Below are 20641 nucleotides of genomic sequence, written 5' to 3' on the forward strand. Positions count from 1 at the left end.
AATCTGTACCTAATATTAGTCGGTTTATTATTCTTTTTTTTTTATTCAGATACAAGTTAGCCCTTGACTGCAGTCCCACCTGGTGGTAAGCGATGATGCAGTCTAAGATGATAGCGGGCTAACCTGGAAGGGGTATGGCAGTTTTTAGTAAACCCATACCCCTTTGGTTTCTACACGGCATCGTACCGGAACGCTAAATCGCTTGGCGGCACGGCTTTGCCGGTAGGGTGGTAACTAGCCACGGCCGAAGCCTCCCACCAGACCAAAATCCTAACATAAATTCATCCTAAAATAGGGCGAAATTCTTTAAAACGGAAACATTGGCTACACAGCTAGGTAGGTACCTACTCAAAATTAGTAACAAATGACAGTAGTCAATGACAGCCATTCAAAAAAAAAAAAAATTAGCATAGAGATTTCTAGAGTAATGTCCGGTTTTAAAAGTAACTTGCAAGTTATTGATAGTGCAGTTGATCCCTAATAGGTAATCCCTCTCAATTTAGCCAACCTAAATACGTCGAATAGGGTATGTCACGAAAATGACAAATGAATTTGGTTATCTGTGACTGATGTCGTATTCGTATATAAATCTTTATGATTTTCCACGAGAAATATTTCATAAAACCACTCAATCTTGGAACAAAATTTATTCAAATAACCAATAGTGTTGATTAAAAACAAATGAAGCCATGGCTCTGACACTGGACAAGCTCACCAATGACGAGAGGTACGTACAAAGTCGGCTGTGTTTGTTGTATGTTGTGCGGTTTTGCCAAGAGAAAGTTTACACTGTTGCAAAATTCTGGCTGAACTTGTTATTGCAAGCAATACAAACACATTATTTATCTCTAACGGTATCGTATTTATGTTATTTACAGGTTTAGTGGTGACAATATACTACAGTTTTTACTATATTTGCCCCTGGGGCTACTTTTGACGGCCTTCCGAGTAGCCCTAGGGCTTGTATTATGGATTGCCTCGATCATTCTGCCAAATAAATCTGCTGTGAGGCAGCTACTGTCCACCCTTGCTTGTTGGACGTTTGGTAAGATAGAGTTTTAATATTTAAGAAAATCAAGGAACAAAAAATTTCTGCTAGATAAAAGAAAACAGCAAAAATTACAGCAATATAATATACAGATAAATAAATAAGCTAGTCATTTTAAAATTATGCTTCTGACTTTGCAATTTGGTAATATTAGTAGTTCAAGTTTACTTTTGCAAGGTAAAAACTCTTAAATCACCTAAGGTCAGATATTTGGCAATGAATCTGCTTTAAGATTACAATAGTAATAATAGTTGTTATAGACTACTATAGTAATGCAGTGGCCCCGATTCTCTAGTCTCTGTCTAAACTAAATTTAGAGTATCTGCATCCCTTTCTTTTTACTAATGCTAAAAAAGGAACGGAACATGACTTTCACATTTAAAGACTCTAAATTTTAGTGCACAATACAAATTTAAACAGTAGGTTCGCGAGTGCGTGCTAAAATCACAGGTTTTACCATCTAAAAATTAAATTTAGAAATGTCAAACTGCTTCTGTCCTTTTCATATTACAATAGTAAGAAGAGGGTGCGAATACTCTAAAATTAGGTTGTGCTTAGAATCGGTGCCATTATCTATGTTAATAATATTAGATAGGTATTTCATTACTAAACTCAAAAACAAATTATATATTTTATTTCAAGAAGGACCACTAGTGTCATTTATGCTACATCTGTGACTACCACCGGTTTAGAAAGTCACTGAAAGGAAAGAGCCAGCAAGAAACTCAGCAGTTGCTCATTTCAAATAATATAAAACTGGCCCAGTGTGAGTCAGACTCGTGCACCGATGGTTCCATGTTACAGTTGTATTTTTTTTACATTTTGCATGATAAATCAAAAACTATTATGCGTAAAAATAAATAAAATTCTGTTTTAGAATGTACAAGTAAAGCTTTTTCATATGATACCCCACTTGGTATAAAAAAATAAAAATAAAATAAAATAAAATGTTTTTATTTTGACCAACAAGGATCATATTGGTGTTAGTGATTACACGAAACTTAAACCTAATTGTTAGTAATTATTAATATTATAGTAATTATTAATAGTATAGTTATTATTAGTATAGTTATTATTAGTATAGTTATTATTAGTATAGTTATCTTACTTTGAAAATTGAATATACTAATATTTGTTCATGTACACATTTTAATTTTTTTTTTGTGATGTAACCACAAATTCACGGTTTTCGGATTTATTCCTTTACTTGTGCTATAAGACCTACCTACCTACCAAGTTTCATGATTCTAGATCAACGGGAAGTACCCTATAGGTTTTCTTAACAGACAATGGACATACAGACGACAAAGGGATCCTATATAAGGGTTCCTTTTTTCCTTTCGAGGTACTGAACCCTAAAAACTACAATATTATCAATGTAACAATTCACTCCACCATCTTGTGGGAAACTAAAAGCTCAGACGTTATTTCCAAAGTTACCTGGTTTGCACTTAGCATATAAATGCCTTTTAATGAGGATGTGGTTATTATTCTTTTGACTGGCTATGGCTTCCATCTGACCTCTACAACCAGTTAAGAATATACAACTAGCACAGAGCTTATTCTATATCTTAGTGGCTAAATGATTTAGATAAAAAATGTATTTGTATGTACAATTCTGGTATCTATGCCATCACTATCAGTGCCTTATCACCATAGACCACATTCTATAAGTCCTGCAAATTGCTATTGCGCTGGAACCATATCTCATTAACATCGAAATGACGTCATTTTGACGTCAGCCGAAATAAAAATATACCATCAGCTCGAAACTTCAGTCTAGTGCTGACGTCATTAAAATGGCGGCCACGCGCTTTAGCAATTTGCGGGATTTATATCATTAGTGTCTTATCACCATAGACCACAATAGATACTGAAAGTATGGATACAACTGATTCCAGGATTGTGGGATTATGTGGGTGTGGGAAATGATTGTTCTCTGTGTATTTGTTATACTGTCCATAAAACAAGCCAAAATATTCAACAATCCGGTTACTCAAAATCACTTTTACTACTAGACTAGGAAGTAAATAATGCAAAATCACCCTATTAAACATTTTAATTGTTAGCAGTACCTCACTACTGTATAATCTTTTGTTTGTTATTTCAAGGATACTTTTCAAAATGTTAATAGTAATACATACAACTGGCTAAATATTGGCTAGTTTGATCAGCTGTGGATTAGGAGGTCCCAGTAGGTTGGAGTCGATCCAGAGAAGTTTTCTTCCCGCTAAATTTTAATATGCGGTCATTCAAGGGGCTGATCAACAAATTTTTGAAAAGCTGGCAACTCATTGGCGGTTCCTCTGGTTCTGTTAATGTTTAAAGGCGGAGGTAATCACTTAACATCTGGTGACCTGCCTGCTCGTTTTCTCGCTATTTTTATGAAAAAAAAAGTTATTGGGTTTCTCAGTAACAGTCCAGCAGTGGTTGTATTGTGCTACAAGTTACAACCTACACCTCAATGCCTCGGAGAGCATATAAAGCCTGTGTTCGATCTCTTCCTGGTCATGTTGTCCCCATCCAACTGTGTGAGTGAGGGAATAGAGAACGCACACTTGTGTACAATAATATCACCTGCATACTTAAACAAGAGTGGCAACACCATTGAGAATGCGAAGGTGTTTAAAAAAAAAAAGAATAATAGGAGGCATGTTAAATGACTAATATTCCCCCTTTCCTCTCCAACTAAGCGTGATTCAGTCCACCCCTTTACCCGTTGAGCTATTGAGGGCTCTATAGTGTTTGTCTGTTAGCTATGCCAGGCTCAATCTTTGAACCCATCACGACAACGCTGGGTGCATAGTAGCTTGCATACCGGTGTCCCGGTGACACGCTCTTTCCCCCCCCCCCCCCCCCCCCCTCCCTCCTCTCTCTCATAATAGATAAGAGTAACGCGAGTGCCGTGATGGAGCGCGCTGTTTTATCTATATTTTCTATATTTTCCGGGGCTTGACCAAGTATTCCCGATTGGGTGATAGATATTTTGCGTGTTTTGTTTCAGGCGTGTACGTGAAAGTGAAGGGCAGCAGAGACCCGCGCTGCAGCGTGCTGGTCGCCAACTATGTGTCGTGTCTAGACTCCCTGGCCGCCTCGCACACGCTCGGGACTATCAGTGTAAGTATCTGAACTAAGGTTGAGATCTATAGAGCGCACTTTGGTTTTTTTGTTAAAACGAGACAGAGTTATAGCGCTGACATAAATGTGTCTCGTTTTAACTGAAACTTAAGTCTGGGCAAAGTCAAAGTATGCTCTATAGATCTATAGTCCGTAAAATGACTCCTCACGCCATTTTAAATCAATAGGTCAACTGTCATGTCAAAAGTACAGTTCACCTTTAAAATAAGGACTAAAATCTTTGACATGAAACTTGATACATAGTTACAATGGCGCGTGACTCATTTTTTGCGCATTATAAGCCTATAAGACCTGGAGTCCTAAATTCAAGCCATCTGTTTTATACCTTGTTTATTGGTCAAAGACACCAACCACCATACAAAATTTCAAATTGTTTATAAAAAGTATTTGCAGGAAAAATCAGGCAGATGGTCTCTTAACCACTTGGTCGGTTGGTTATTTCTATTTGATAATTGAAATATTTGTTGTGTCAAAAGTACCCTATAGCTTTGGATTCTCCCGAATTGACAGACAGACAACAAAGTGATCCTATACAGGTTATTTTTTTTCTTTTGAGTTATATAAATAACTAGAGGATGCCCGCGACTTCGTCCGCGTGGATTTAAGTTTTTTTTTAAATCCAGTGGGAAGTCTTTGATTTTCCGGGATAAAAAGTACGTCCTTCCCTGAGATGTGAGCTACCTCTGTACCAAATTTCATCAAAATCGGTTAAACCGTTCGCGTTAGGCCGTGAAAAGCTAGCAGACAGATAGACAACCAGACAGACACACTTTCGCATTTATAATATTTGTATGGATTTTGTGAAAATTTTCGGTGAATGTTATTTGTTTACAGTTAAGAAAATGGAAGGTCCCACCATTTTTCGCATCAACACTCGGAATCAAGAATGCTGCTCAGTTTGTGAGAAAGTAAGCCATTTATAAATTGTAATAGTTGGGGACCAAAACGTTTTTTTATTTGCATATAAATAAACCTATTACTGGTTTCTAATTAAAAAAAAACCACATTTATTTTAGCGTAAAATTGATGTTCAAATTAAGTTATGGATAAGATAATAATTTGTATCTTTATGATACAGTTCTTTAGTGCACATAATATTTCAGTCAAAATTATTATAGCATAAAGATCTTCATGAAAACGTTATTTACATTTGTTTACAGAGAACACTTCACGGAGAATCCCAGTAAACCCGTGCTACTGCAGCCGGAAGGTGGTCCCACTAACGGCAAGGGACTTCTCAAGTTCACGGACTGGTCCTTCCCTATCGGCAACAGAGTGCAGCCCGTCGCTATCAGTAAGCTTATACATGGTTTATACATAGTCATTCTTACGTTGGCCCATATCTGCAGAAACAATTTGTATAGCACTCTCTCTGTAATGTAATCCCATACAAATGATCTCAGTGGCCGTTAACCATTTTGAGGCAACAAACATTGTTTTCAAAAAACATTCAAAATTCGATTGGGACCAACTTGACTTTGAAAATGGACATAATTCTCGTAACCAGCAAGAACCTTTAGAAATGACATCAATATCGAATTCTTCAAAGAAAAAAGATTCCGGTGGACATCTTGGAATTGAAAATAAATATAATTTTCGTTGTCAGCCTCAGTACCCTGAAAAACGTCTAATGAAAGGGATAGCAATAGATTTAGACGTGCCATTTTGGTTTAGTTTAGACTAGAGATTGTGTACAACTGAATTTGCCTCATTATATGCCCAAAAATACTTCTGCAATTATGTAAATTTTTATTTCTTCAATTTATTTAAAACCAGCGACTTTTTTGTAATATGTACTAAATCCGTCGGTCTAAACTATTGACTGCACGCAATAAATACCTTGAAATGCGTATCATTTTAGGTATTTATAAGTAGCTTTACGTTTACGTTGTTTCAGCTGTGGAGCGTGCCTTCACAAACGTGACAGTGCACCGTCCTAACGACAAATCGGACGTGTTCCCTTGGTGGGACGCGCTGTGGTTCCTGTGGACGCCGTGCTCTGTGTTCACTCTGAGGGTCCTCCCCGCCATAGACAGGAGGGAGGACAGCGACCAGGTGTTTGCTGAGCGAGTGAGGCAAGCCGTTGCTGACGCTTTGCAGGTTCGTGTCAGTTGACACACTACACAAACATACCAACGCTAGTGACTACGCTACACTACACTACACAAACATCCCAACGCCAGTGACTATACTACACTACACTACACAAACATCATCCCAACGCCAGTGACTACACTACACTGCACAAACATCCCAACGCCAGTGACTACACTACACTGCACAAACATCCCAACGCCAGTGACTACACTACACTACACTACACAAACATCATCCCAACGCCAGTGACTACACTACACTGCACAAACATCCCAACGCCAGTGACTACATTACACTACACTACACAAACATCCCAACGCCAGTGACTACACTACACTGCACAAACATCCCAACGCCAGTGACTACACTACACTGCACAAACATCCCAACGCCAGTGACTACACTACACTACACAAACATCATCCCAACGCCAGTGACTACACTACACTGCACAATCATCCCAACGCCAGTGACTACACTACACTACACTACACTACACAAACATCATCCCAACGCCAGTGACTACACTACACTGCACAAACATCCCAACGCCAGTGACTACACTACACTGCACAAACATCCCAACGCCAGTGACTACACTACACTACACTACACTACACAAACATCATCCCAACGCCAGTGACTACACTACACTGCACAAACATCCCAACGCCAGTGACTACACTACACTACACTACACTACACAAACATCATCCCAACGCCAGTGACTACACTACACTACACAAACATCATCCTAACGCCAGTGACTACACCACACTACACTACACTAACATCATACCAACGCAGTGACTTTTATCTCTCTTATTAGAGGATAGAGTTACACGGATGCCGTCGGTATATTTCTCAGGTCACGTGACCAAGTTAGTCAGCCCTGTCTAATAGATTATTTTTGTTGATAGGTAGAGGTAACAGAGTACACATGGGAGGAGGTGAGCCGCGGCCCGCGCGTGCGACGTCGCGCGGCCATCCAGAGCGAGGTGATGCGACGCGCCAGGCACGTGAAGGAAGTGTTGCCCCTCGTACCATTGAAAGACATCGTGAAGGAACTTGGTAAGTTCCTTGTTAGACTTAGATAAAACCAGCCGTATTTTTTAGGTATTTTTTGTATTTGTATTTATTTATTTATTAAAGAAGAATATTTACAGTTTACAACAAGTTTGGTGCATTCATAATAAACTTTAAATAAGTTTTTCCGTACACCAGTGCTGTCGACAGTCGATAGGTACCTACACGTAACATTGATTTATTGGTATACTTAATACTTAACAGCTAACTAACAATTACTTAATATAAACTAACAACATTGAGCTAAATGTGGGTTATTTTAAACTTAATATACATTAAAAAATTATTTTAAACTTAATATACATAATAGGTAAAAAACACAATCATTTATATAATGTAGGTAGGTAAGAAAACGTTCATTATTAAATATCACAGCGGAGTGGTAACACACGACGAGCGTAAGACGCTCACTCACACTACTTCATGTATTATATTTTAACTTCTGGTACAGGGTGATTACATCATTAATTTAAGTTCAATGTATCTTATATTTATTATGCTGATGTGTGATTGATTTTTGAGGTTTCCATAGTAAAACTAGGGGAGGTCTATACCTCCCCTATTTTGTCCAGTCTGTCTCTGTTTAATACACTACCCGCTTGAATAAAATTATATTTTATTCTATTCTTTTGTATACCCAAATTCGCGGTGACGAACTACACTATCTATTTAGTACAAAGACAACTTATATCTCGAAAAGGGATATAGGCTACTTTTTATTCCAGAACATCACATATCCCGCGGGATGTTTAAAAACCTATATCTATGCGGAAAAAGTCGCGGCCATCATCCAGTATTCCATTAAGAAATGTTAATCATTTCCATTTTTTCAGAAAAAACACGCAGCGTAGACGTAACAATAACGAACTTTCTAGAAGGTCTCGTCCCTTACACGTCAGAAGCCGAGTCGGTCGCCGAACCCCAACCTAGCACCTCTCAAGCACCCCCCAAATATGTGACCCCCCTACCAACAGGGACCTTCCCCAAAACTGCCAAGGAAAGGCAGATGAGCTTCCAAGATAAGAAAGCACAGATGATCGCAGAGGCCCGGCAGAGGTATATAGAGAAACACGGGCTACAGATAGCTTGTTGATAGGTATTGAGATTTTGTTTTTTTGAGGGTAGTCTGATATTTTGAACACTGACGTCTATTATACATTTAAAAAAAAAAAGATATAGCCATGTTAAAGGCGTGAGTCGTGACTAATATTCCCCTTTCAAGCAAAGCATAAAGCAAACAGCCGACCCCCTTAAATATGTAACCCTCCTACCATTAGGCACCTTCCCCAAAACTGCCAAACAAAAGACTCAGATGGTCTCAAGTATATAGAGAAACACAGACTCCAAATAGCTTGTTGATAGGTATTGAGATATTGTTTTTTTGAAGGTAGTCTGATATTTTGAGCACTGACGTCTATTAAACATGCAAAACCTCTTTTAATTAAATAAAATTTAAACATATAGCCATGTTAAAGGCTTGAGTCGTGACTCGTGACTGATATTCCCCTTCCAACAAAGCATAAAGTCCCTCTCAAATATGTAACCCCCTACCAATAGGGATCTTCCCCAAAACTGCCAAGTAATAAGCCCAGATGATCGCAAAGAAGTTGTATTGAGATTTTTTTGAGGGTTATCTGAAATTTTTAGCACTGACGTCTATTATACAGGAACACCTTTTTTTAAATCAAAATAAAACTCAGCAATGACCTTTCAAACAAAGCCTAAAACAAAAACCTTCCCCCCAGAAACATATAGTATAATCCCCTACTATCATCTGCTTAAGTTATAGGAAACTCAACCCTTGTAACGGGCCGCCATATTTTGAAGCATGCTCGTAGATCTTAAAATGTGCGTAAGCCCCGTGCAAAAAACTTTTGTGATGTCTGACTTATCTAGTTCTCTAACTTTAGCCAGTCAGTAAAAATTTACTTGAGTCAAAGTCAAAGTCAGGATAAGACTGAATGAATTGATTGATGCCATAAAAAAATTAAGAATTCACTAGAGCTGCCGTAGGCATCTCGGGTCACGAGACCAAGTGAGTCCGCCCTGCTATAAGGAATATCGACCTTTCTGGCTGATTTCATACTCATGAATACACCACTCTGTATAGTGGAATAGACGCCAGTGTTACAAAACTAATAATGGACGTAAAGTTGACGCACACTAACCGTTGAGGTACAAAAGCGACAGACGTCCTGACTGCGATAATGCAACGCGCAGTGTGTACTAGCCCTAAGGTTAATTTTAGTGATGCTCACGGACTTTGAATAGATGCGGCATGCTTATTGAATAGTATGAAAAAATATCGTACCAATTTTTTCCAACCTTCGATGACGTCACGCGAGTCATATAATGTGAATAACGGGTACATACCACGATTTATATGATGGTTTTGAATTATCGATATTTCGACCCCGTTGCACGAGTCGTGGTCACGACAGGACTGCAGAACTGCCAGACACGAAGTTCGAGCTGTCATGGGCAGTACCGAATATCACGAGCTGTCATTATTAACATTGGATGAACAATGGGGCCGATTCTCTTGTACACAATCTCTAAACTAAACTAATTTAACAGGTCTAAATCTAGTGCCATCCTTTTCCGCAAGCAACATTATGAAAGGGATAGCAATAGATTTAGGCGTGACATTTTAGTTTAGTTTAGAGATTGTGTACAATGGAATTAGCCACATTTTGTGTCGTTTAACTACGAAATAGCCTAAAATCATTAGCGAATCATTTAGTGATGATCACAACGCGCGATCACAAGTTGCAAACGCCACGGGTGAGTATAACTCCCGCAAATTGCTATTGCGCTGGAACTGTGTCTCACTAACATCGAAATGACGTCATTTTGACGTCAGCCGAAATAAGAATATACCATCAGCTCGACACTTCAGTCTCGTGCTGACGTCACGAAAACGGCGGCCGCGCGCATTAGCAATTTTCGGGACTTATAAGTGAACAGATTCGACAGGAAAGAGGAACGATTTGTTGTATGTGGAAAGAGGAATGATAGTATTGGACAGAGAAATGAAAAAAAAAAAAATTGGCGCTTGGCTCTTTAGCTCCAGGGGACGTCTGCGGGATCTAGATATTCCAAGTCCGTGGTGATGGTACATTGTTTTGATTGTAAAAAGTACTCCCCTCTAGCACCGATGGTGCTATTCCCATTGTCACATATTAAATGTCAATACAGCTATAAGTGCCTGGCAAACAACTTGGTCCTAAAGCGGCGTAGTGGGACAAAGGTGGCGAATCCGGGAAGCGAAAGTCGACGTATCCACCAATCTCAATTAATCGCGTGCACCCGCCATTCGCCAGCCAATCGCGTCAATACTCAAGTTGTTTGCCGGGCACTGTACATATAGGCTCCAGTTACACTCCAGTTACACTGGCCCAAGAGTGGGTAATAGTGTTTCACACATATTCTAAACTAATGGACAGGTTTAAATCTAGAGCTATCCTTCTCCACAGGAAGCATTATGAAAGGAATAGAAATATATGTCTTTTATGGAATACCAAATGCGTCCATTATTTTCTAGACTTTATTATGTCTTTTTGTGTTACTTCCCTATTAGCTCGTTTCCCTGAATAGGGTAATTCGTAAATGTAGACCACAGATAGAACATACCTGCTAAAGACTATTTTTTTTTTTGGAAATCCTGTCAACCCACCTGTAAGGTTTTTTAAAGTACGTGTGGAAAATACTTAAAATATAGAATTTTGATTGGCACTTATAATTTTTTATAATACATATACAAAAAGATATTTTTATAGTTTACTAAAAAAGCTTGACGTAGTTCGAGTTTTTATTACTTCGTACGCAATCGTACTTCGAAATATGGCATGGCCCCTATTGCATTATCATAGAAATGAGTAAATATACCCACTTATGATTTTACGTGCATACGATTTTTACTATAAAAGTGTAGAATTTAAATTGATATCATCATCATCATCATCATCAGCCTGTGGACGTCCACTGTTGGACATAGGCCTTCCCTAACGAGCGCCTCCACACCCGGTCCTCAGCCTTTCTCATCCAGCCACTTCCCGCCAGACTCTTTATATCGTCGGTAAATTGATCTACAGTGCATATATTTTAAGAAATTTATATATGTATTTTAAGTCACGCCACGCCATATTTGCTCCACTTGTCAACTGTCATGTTAAAAGTACGATTTTAGTCCATACGGTAAACACTTTTGACATGACACATAGACCCAATATGGCGAGTACTTTCATAAAATGTATTCCTGCACTCGAGGTTACGTAAGAAACTACAGTTGTAGTGCAGTAAAAATGTACATATTTTAAAAAACTCGGTATAGGTCCGTTCACTATAATTTGACGCCTAGCTTTATGTTGGCACTATTGCACATCACACAATAACAAACCCTAAGTTCTAAGGAATAAAGCAAACAAAGCAATGGTGCCAACATAAAGTTAGGCGTCAAGTTATAGTGAACGGACCATAGTCCTGAATGGCTAAGTTGATTATTCCCTTGTAAAGATGAGTCCAGATTATGTAACATGTTATAAAACTTTCCTTAACACATCCACATTGTTTTATATTATTTACATAGCATGCGTCTGCACTACTAAAACATGTTATAAAACCATGTTTTGTAATAAGTAATGTTATATAGTGTTATAATAGAACTTGTTATAAAACCAAGTTTTGAAACATGTTATGTATGTACTGTAGGTAGTAAATAAATGAAAAAGTAACATGTATATTTAAAGACTTCTTTAGCAATATGTGTATAAATTAAAACTACTTTTTTTTGTTTAGATTAAAATAAAGTTTTTACAGGTAATTGTATCGATTTTTCGAAATGTTTTATTTTTTAGTTTATGCCCAGTAGATCGTGTTGTTTTAGGGTAGTTTTCCACTAGAGTTGGCAAATCACATAATGGCGCACGAAAAATGATCGCGTCGTCTTCCAAACTGCACCTCAGATGAACGTCAACTATTGCACAGTTTTAACTCATAGTTCGACTCAATTGTACAATATTACTGTGTAACAATAACCCAATACTTTTTCTGTTAATTAATTTATGTGTGGCTCTATTGCGGTAGAATGACAGCTACAATGTCACGATCGCTATCACCTTTTATTGGTTAACGCTCGCTCACAATTGGCTAAAATGCATTGTTGCAACAACAAGAATAACATAAATTCAGCCAATCACAACAATTGCGATTGATGCAGGTTTTGTGGAATCAACCTAATGGTGAGTGCAGTTTTGGTTTCCTAGAACAGCGGTATCATCACAGAGCCGTCGCCCGTCACACTACATATAGCGTCAAAACTGCCGCCACCATGGCCGTCACAGACTTCCTAGAGGTGGACTTACCTACGTCCGCGACGCCGCTTCGACTCATGGTCCTATGAGCGATGAGTAAGACTTCATTTTGATCTTACATTATTGTTTTTGGCAATAAAGTGTTATTTATTCTTATTTGCCAAATCCTATGTAAAGAATGTAGTATCATTTTGCAGTGGAAACCCATCCTAAAACATGGGCGTGTAAGTTTTTGAGTCGAGATTTTTGTTCATTTTTTGTAGTGTTAGTTAAAATAATTAATCAATTAATTTATCTTATAATTTTAGTCCTTAGATCTCATCGTCTGTCTATTCATATATCATATTCATCCATCATACAACACTTGTTGTTTTAGGGCGGTTTTCAAAAGAATGAATTTACCCATGTCATTATTTTAAAGGCTGATTTTTCAATCGCCAAATAGATTTGAATTTTGACAGTTTTGCGTTGGAGAATGACACAACTGGCAAAATGACAATTTTATTCGCCACTTAAAATTTATTTAGCGATTAAAAAAGCTGTATCAAATATGACTCGTAGTAAAGATTACGTAAAATATAATGATGCCACTTGAAATATATTTTTACACAGATATGATAAATAATAGGTATTATGTAATAATTAATTATATATACGTATTTATATAAATACATACTTAAATATTATAAATGATGTATAAATTAGTAAAAATACTAGTGAAATATATTATGTCATCAATTTTACGTTATTTGTTAGTCAGCGCCGATATAATATTTAGATGCAACATACTGCCCTATGGCTTCCAGCATATCTACTATATTGTGGTGAAGTTAATTTTGGATTTATTTGAAAAGATAATGTGACGACGTCAGTCTTATTGCGTGAAAACTGCTTACTAAAGGCGTCTTCGCCGCAAAGTGCCGCGCGGCTGCAGCCGCGCTGCTTTGTAAATGCATATAAATAAAAACGCGCGACTGCAGCGCTACAGTCGCTCTGCGGTCGATCGAAATTATAGTCGGTGAGAAATAACAATATTTGTATGAATGTATTTGTTTCTTTGTTTTTCGTTATCACTTGTTTGAAAGTTTCGTTGTACTTTGTTCTTTGTAAAGATGCGTCCAGATTATATAACATGTTATAAAACTTGTTACATAACACACCCACAATGTTTTAATACATATCTTGTGCACACTATTTAAAATGTTCAAAAACCATTGCCCGTGTTAATAAGCTCGATATTTGGCGTACTCAAAAAAACTAGATCATCATAATATAATATTACATAATATTTTTATGACATTTTGCTACCGGTCAATTTTCCATACGAAGTGGACCTAAACACTGACTGTATTCTTTTCTGCAATTAACGCGTTTAGTTTACTCAACAAAAATAACTTCACCAAATGTTGTTTAGAATAAAGTTTGGAATTATAATGATTATTAAATAAAAGTAAATTGTTTCGAAAGAGTTGTTTTATTTCTCACAAAATACGCTTAAATATTATTACATCGAAATTGTAAAATTTTAACTAAATATAAACAATATTTTTTGTCAACCGACAATAATTTTAAATCTAATACAACATTTTATTAATTCATTCGATTTGATTTCTAAAGACCTAGTGTAACTTTTCAAATTAAAAAACGTCAGTTACTCAAGAGGGGCTAACACACAGACCACCCCCGGTCGTGGGCTAACACGATATAAGTACCGCAAATTGCTAATGCGCGTGGCCGCTATTTTAGTGACGTCAGCACTATACTGAAGTTTCGAGCTAATGGTATATTTTTATTTCGATGTCAATGAGACATGGTTCCAGCGCAATAGCAATTTGCGGGACTTATAGTTTATTGATTTACACCGGAACAAGAATAGCGTCAAAAACGCAATATGCCAGTATTGAAAACCAGCACAAAATTTCGAAGTTCAAGCAGTTCTTAAGAACTGTATTTTAAGTACAGTACTGAATTTTAAGAGAGAGAGTCATGCCCCGTTCGTTGACTTGAAAAGTTACACTAGCACCTCTGATTAATTTAAACTATGTTTTATAAATTGGCTCAGGTCTCGTTAATCTGATAAGAGAGTTCGTCCGCGGCTAAATAGCCGATAACTTTACTCCATCCACTGAGAGAAGTTAGTAGTAGGACTCTCTGTTACGTAATCTCATATAAATGTTAGAAACAATTTCATAGGCGACAACAACAAATTCAATAGGTGTTAACCATTTTGAATCACCAACCAACCACAAACATGTTTTCGAATTGAATTTCAAATGTTTTTGAAAACATTCAAAGTTTGGAAACATCGGCGTAAAGTTGCCTGTCTATTGGTATTCTACAGGATATATTTCGGAGAGTGTGCCGAAGAACTATTCAACCTGGTTGCTCCTTCACCCTTCTGCTATCGTACCGCAAGGCATCGCTAAGGTCTGCAACCATACGTAGTCGAAATTCCACGGATACGTACAAAGCGATTTGCGTCTTCATTTCTAATCCGAACCGCTAAGATTTGGAAAAACCTTCCAGCATCAGTTTTCCCCTCTAATTATAATATGGGTACCTTCAAGTCTAGAGTGAATAGGCATCTAGGCAAGCGTCACTATCCAGCCGGTCTGATTGCAGCGTAGATAGAGTAATAAAGGTAGATTGAAGTACTGTGTAACACCGCATATGTGATAGCGATAGCACGACGCAACGATGAATAACACGACAATTATTACCATTGTTTAGTAGTCAATATTTGTATTAACCGATCAACAATATTTGTATTAAACGTTTTTTATGTGAAAACAAGTAAATAACTAATGAGAAATACAATTACGCCACGAATTCTCAAGATTTGTTTTGTAACTAAAGTTGCATTCCTTGTATGTATTCTTGAAAAAAAACCAGTTACACGATAAGGGACAAAAAATAGGTTAGCTGCGTCTCTGTTTATCACATTAGCAAATTTATCTGTGCTCTCTTTTTAGTGTGAATGAGAAAGCAAACGTTCCTGTATCTACCTTTATTACTCTATCTACAGATTGCAGCCAAGCGCTAGTCTACAAATTAAAAAAAAACATTTTCGAATTGAATTGCAAATGTTTTTGAAAATATGTTTGTGCCACTCAAAACACCCACTGAGTTTTTTGTCTTTGTCATTTTCATGGGATCACGTAACAGACAGATCCCTCTACTAACTTATCTCCGTGGATAGAGTATAGCCGATAGCAGTTTTATTTAGGACCATTTGCGTATCAGGCGGTTAGTTACATTACGATTAACGTTAAACTTTAACATCGATAAAAGAAATAAAAGAAAAATGGGTTGCACAAGTCGGGGCTTACTTTAACCATAATCATGCTACCCACTTTGCTTTTTATTAGTGGTCAGAGTTGCACCGTAATCGTAACCTTAACAGCATGTCCAGCAGCTGGACTTAAATTACAGATTTAGGCACTTGAAAGTAACACTAGAGATTTGAACCCTTTTAACGTCGCATGTTTAAAATTGTTACTTATTTATAGTAAATATGTCCGAATATTTTTATATCATTTGAACACACATGAAAATACACTACGGTTAAATTGAAAACCTCCTACATTCTTTTGAGGTAGGTTAAACACTAACGGCCGAATACCAAAATGCATGATTTTAATGCCTTCGCAGATGAACGACTATTTTCCGCGGAGGACAAAAATAGATCACTAATGCATAAACGCACACGATGGACAAATAGCACGGCGAAAGTCGAAACACCGTAGTCAACAATGAGGTACTGTTGTCCTCCACGGACAATAGTCTGCGCAGGCCTTTAAGACTGAGATCTATAGAGCGCACTTTGAATTTGTTCAGACTTAAGATTTAGTTAAAATGAGAGAGATTAATGTGAGTGATATACATCTGTCTCGTTTAAACTCTGTCTCAAGTCTAAGCAAAGTCAGTGCGTTCTATAGATTTCACCCTAAGAACATCTCAAATATTAAAGTGCATTATTTAAGTACATATCAATTATTGTAACTAGATGGATTATTAAGGTTGTGCTTTAATTTTAAGAAATGTTTCAGTATTCGGGGTTAGTTTAAAAGGGCCAGTTGCATATCAAGCAATTAAAGTAATGTTACGGTTTCCGTTAACCATTGAATGAATATTGACATACAAAGCCTAAGCTTTAATATCTGAAGAAATTCAGTTATAGATTGGCTAAAAGTAAATACTCGTATAATAATGGATGTCATTAAAGTTTATTTTAGCCGTTTTCTTGTTGAATTTGTCATAAATAAACACTTAATTATTTATTAACTCAAAAGTAATTTAACAATCACAATCGATCTCAGTTGATTCAATTTCGGCGCTTGCTAGCTGAACTCTTGGGTTTCGACCAAAACTCTGGCCCAAGCCGAAGGTTCTGTCAAACACTATAAAAGTAAAATGTCAGGTCAGGATTTGTACTTCAGACAAAAATATTATTATTAACTTTAATCGTACAGGTATAAAGGACTTGTGCAACCCACTTTGCTTTTTTTGGTGGTCATAGTTTAATGGTAACCGTAATATAACTTTAACCGTCCGATATGCAACTAGCCCTAACAGTCCTATAACCTATTGTATAAATATTGCCCAAAATATTTTTGACGGATTGAGCACCTCCTTTATAAAGTCGGTTAAAACTCAGAAATCTATAATTTATCTACAATCCTAATGGAGATTTAATAATATTGCGCAAAATAATCTCGTACTTTTGAATATAAACTCTCAGTTCTTGTACATTCTATTGGCCCGAGATTGTGACGGAAGGTAAAAGTTTTCCATGTCAGCAGCAATCACGTCAAAGTAAAATGGACTCAAAGGTTGATATCTATAGAGCGTACTTTGACTTTGCTCAGACCTAAGTTTCAGTTAAAACGTAACAGACTTATGCCAGCGGTATAGCGCTGTCTTCTTTTAACAGTATTTTAAGTCTGAGCAAAGTCAAAGTGCGCTCTATAAATCTCAGCCTTACCCTCTATAGTTCGCGACAGGTCGAGATGGTATGAGGCAGGGGGACGCCTCGCATACCCGTACGTCACCCGCACTGGGTTAGCGGGGGAACTATGCGGGTGTGCGGGGCATCCCCACCCTGATTGTCATCTCAACTTGTCGCGTACTATAGTTTTAACGGAGAGGCTCTCCTTCACCAGCTGACATCTCCATACAAACATTGATTGTTTTTCATTTGGATACGAAGCAACCATTCTGTTGATACGTTCCCTAGTAACTAATATCTGTCTGTGCTTTGCCAGATTTCCGTAATTAAAATAACTAGTTTTAAAATAAACTTGGTTCCAGCTTTTGGTCCGTTGTATAAACGGACAAAGTCACTTTAAATTCACAAATCAAGAGTAAGGGGGAGAGAAGGAGGTGAGAGAGGGAGAGAGATAAGGAGGGAGGGAGAGAAAAGTAACTTAGTTCATGGCGAAGCACTAGTAGTGTCTTCTCTAAGAGTCTGTTGAAATATACCTACTTCAACTTATTATCATGTATTTATATTGATATGTTTCTACTTGGGTGCTTGCTGTAGAGAGTGTAGAGGAATGAACACAATTTGGATCCATTTTACTTTGACGTTACAGTTTTACGATATTTAAGTACTATCGTTGTCTAGAGTGCATTCTGGTACTAAGCCTATCAACGACGTTCTCGCATTTTTAGTACTATAATTGCGTTCGTGTCCTGTAATCTTACCTATCTGCTGTGTGCTTAGTATGAGATTTACATCACACTCACATTAGTAGAATAGGGATGATGACTACTAGTCAAATCAACAACTTCTTATCAAACGTCAAAACGCTCGCTTAATATGGGAGCATGTATGAAATACATAGATGTGACGTCATAAGTATTTAACGTACTTTTTAAATTGATTCGATAATTCTAAATGGTTAGCAAACTTTAAACTAGCAGAAAATGTGGATTTTATAAATTCTGAAAGACCTTCTATTTAATAATTTACTAAGGGATAATTTTTTTCGACATAGGCATCATTCCCATTCGAGCGTCGAAACACAACACTAGTGTAAAATGGGCCTTAGAATCTTTAATTTAAAGTCGAAAATTCAGTACCACCGAGTTTTTTCTTGCAAGATTTCCTCTTGGGGCGCTGGCTATAAATTGTAGACTAATTTGAGCATTAAACCAAGTCAGTTAAGGTCCATTTTACTTTAATGCTAAGGTGTTTCAAGATTCATATTCTATGAACGTTGGAGATGTAAAGTCTTATACTAAGGCTACTTAATCTTTTCCAAGTTTGATGGTCGTATTTTTGTACGAATGAGCACTTAATCATAGTAATATTATTTATTCGTAATTATTATGTACTCTTACATTTTCTACAAGCCCAGTCCATTCCGACTTCATGCTCCTTCTTCTTCTCTTCTGCCATCTTCTTTTAAAGAAGAAGCCCTTATCCACATAGCTATGTTTTCTAATCTCTAACATCCAACAAGCCCTAACTATAAGAACTTTCGACTTGACCGGACTTCTCATTCCTTCTGCTTTTCTTCTGCCATCTTCTATGCGAAGGAACCCTGAGCTTCATAGTAATGTACTATAACGTTTATACAAGCCTAGTCACCTCCTACTGGAATGGACTTCTCACTCCTTCTCTTCGGCCATCTTCTATGCGCAGGCACCCTTATACACATAGCTATGTACTCGTAACAGTTCTACAAGTCCAGTCAATGCACATCTACTTATTCGGACTTCTTACCCCTTCTTCTCTTTTGCCATTTTTTGTGCGAAGGAGCCCTTATCTTCATAGCTATGTACTCAAACACTTCTACAAGTCCAGTCAAAGCGGACCCCCTACTTGCCTGGACTTCTTACTCCTTCTTCTCTTCTTACATATTTTGTGCGAAGGAGCCCTTATATATGTAGCTATGTATTCTGACACTACTACAATGTAGACCTCCTGTATGACCAACACTTCTTCTCTTTCTCTTCTGCCGTTTTATTTTCGAAGGAGCTCTTATCCACATAGCTACATACTCTAATACTTCTACAAGCCCTCCTGCATGACCAGTGATTCTTCTCTTTCTCTTCTGTCATCTTCTGTGCAAATGGGCCCTTATCTACTAACATCTTATACGCCTAGTTAATGCGCAGTTTGAAGTAATAATGTTGACCGGACTTCTCTTTCGTTCTTATCTTCTGAGCGAAGAAGGCACAGAAAATCAACATAGCTAACACCTTACTAGCCCAGTCTTGCTCTTGACCGGCATTTCTTGCTCCTCCTTCTTCTCTTCTGTCATTTTCTGTGCAAAGGAGTCCTTATCTACATAGCTATTGTAATCACCCTACAAGCCCAACCGATGCGGAGTTCGCTTGGGGGTGCTGAGGCCAGGAGTAGCGACCTCCTGCTTGACTGGTACTTCTTGCTCTTTCTTCTTCTTCTCTTCTGCCATCTTCTGCTCCGCTTGCTTCATCTCTTCCTCCATTCTTTGAAGGTGCACTGCTGCTTCTTTGCGTTTGTCGCGATTAGATCTGAAAAAAAGTTTGTAACAGAAATTTTAAAATGATATAATTATTTTTAAAAGAATTTAATTTCAGCTGTAATCATCTCTTCTTCTATTAAATTAAATAAATAATAATAAACTAGATGTCGCTACAAGGATTTTCAATCTCTCGTCATACATCCTAAATCACGCCAACGAAGTTTACTGACTAATATGTATACATGTTTTTTCTCATTTATCTACTTGGCTCCCACCAACTGCATCTAGAAATTGCCAGAAAATCTTGACATAGCTTTTAGAATTGCTTACTTGCCAGTCTCTTTAACAGAGAAGAACATAGTTCCAAGTTCGGCCAGCCACCTCCCGTCCACCGCCGTGACGCAATGCATGTATTCCTTCGTCGTCATCATCAGTTCATGGTACACCGCGTAGTCCGGGGAATCCCCCAAGTCGAAGAGCGCAGAAGTGGGATGCAGGTGACACGG

The 20641-nt window shown here is 37.5% G+C and overlaps 2 protein-coding genes across 2 annotated transcripts in view; one reads left to right on the forward strand and one right to left on the reverse strand.

The window, feature by feature from the left end:
• Window positions 1-534: 534 nt before the first annotated feature.
• On the forward strand, window positions 535-14147 carry LOC117988428 (lipid droplet-regulating VLDL assembly factor AUP1-like). The gene is made up of 8 exons (XM_034975570.2): window positions 535-727; window positions 879-1045; window positions 4053-4165; window positions 5021-5094; window positions 5347-5480; window positions 6084-6286; window positions 7204-7354; window positions 8203-14147. Exons 1-8 carry the CDS (start codon window positions 690-692, stop codon window positions 8460-8462), a joined length of 1140 nt encoding a protein of 379 aa, XP_034831461.1. The 5' UTR covers window positions 535-689; the 3' UTR covers window positions 8463-14147.
• A 1095-nt stretch (window positions 14148-15242) lies between these two features.
• The window catches only part of Prp16 (ATP-dependent RNA helicase l(1)G0007), an 89908-nt gene continuing 84509 nt past the window's right edge, over window positions 15243-20641 (reverse strand). The window contains exon 21 of the mRNA XM_034975589.2: window positions 15243-20184. Within this exon, the coding sequence (XP_034831480.1) occupies window positions 19998-20184 (187 nt within the window). The 3' untranslated portion in view covers window positions 15243-19997. The remainder of the gene's footprint in view (window positions 20185-20641) is intronic.

Source organism: Maniola hyperantus, chromosome 14, assembly GCF_902806685.2.
Source record: "Maniola hyperantus chromosome 14, iAphHyp1.2, whole genome shotgun sequence".
NCBI classification, from domain to species: Eukaryota; Metazoa; Arthropoda; class Insecta; order Lepidoptera; family Nymphalidae; genus Maniola; species Maniola hyperantus.

Coding starts and splice junctions, on each gene's coding strand:
- LOC117988428 (XM_034975570.2), top strand. CDS start 690: ATGGCTCTGACACTGGACAAGCTCACCAATGACGAGAG. Junction 5,481..6,083: donor AGTGCAGCCCGTCGCTATCA/GTAAGCTTATAC, acceptor ACGTTGTTTCAG/CTGTGGAGCGTGCCTTCACA. Junction 6,287..7,203: donor CCGTTGCTGACGCTTTGCAG/GTTCGTGTCAGT, acceptor TTTTGTTGATAG/GTAGAGGTAACAGAGTACAC.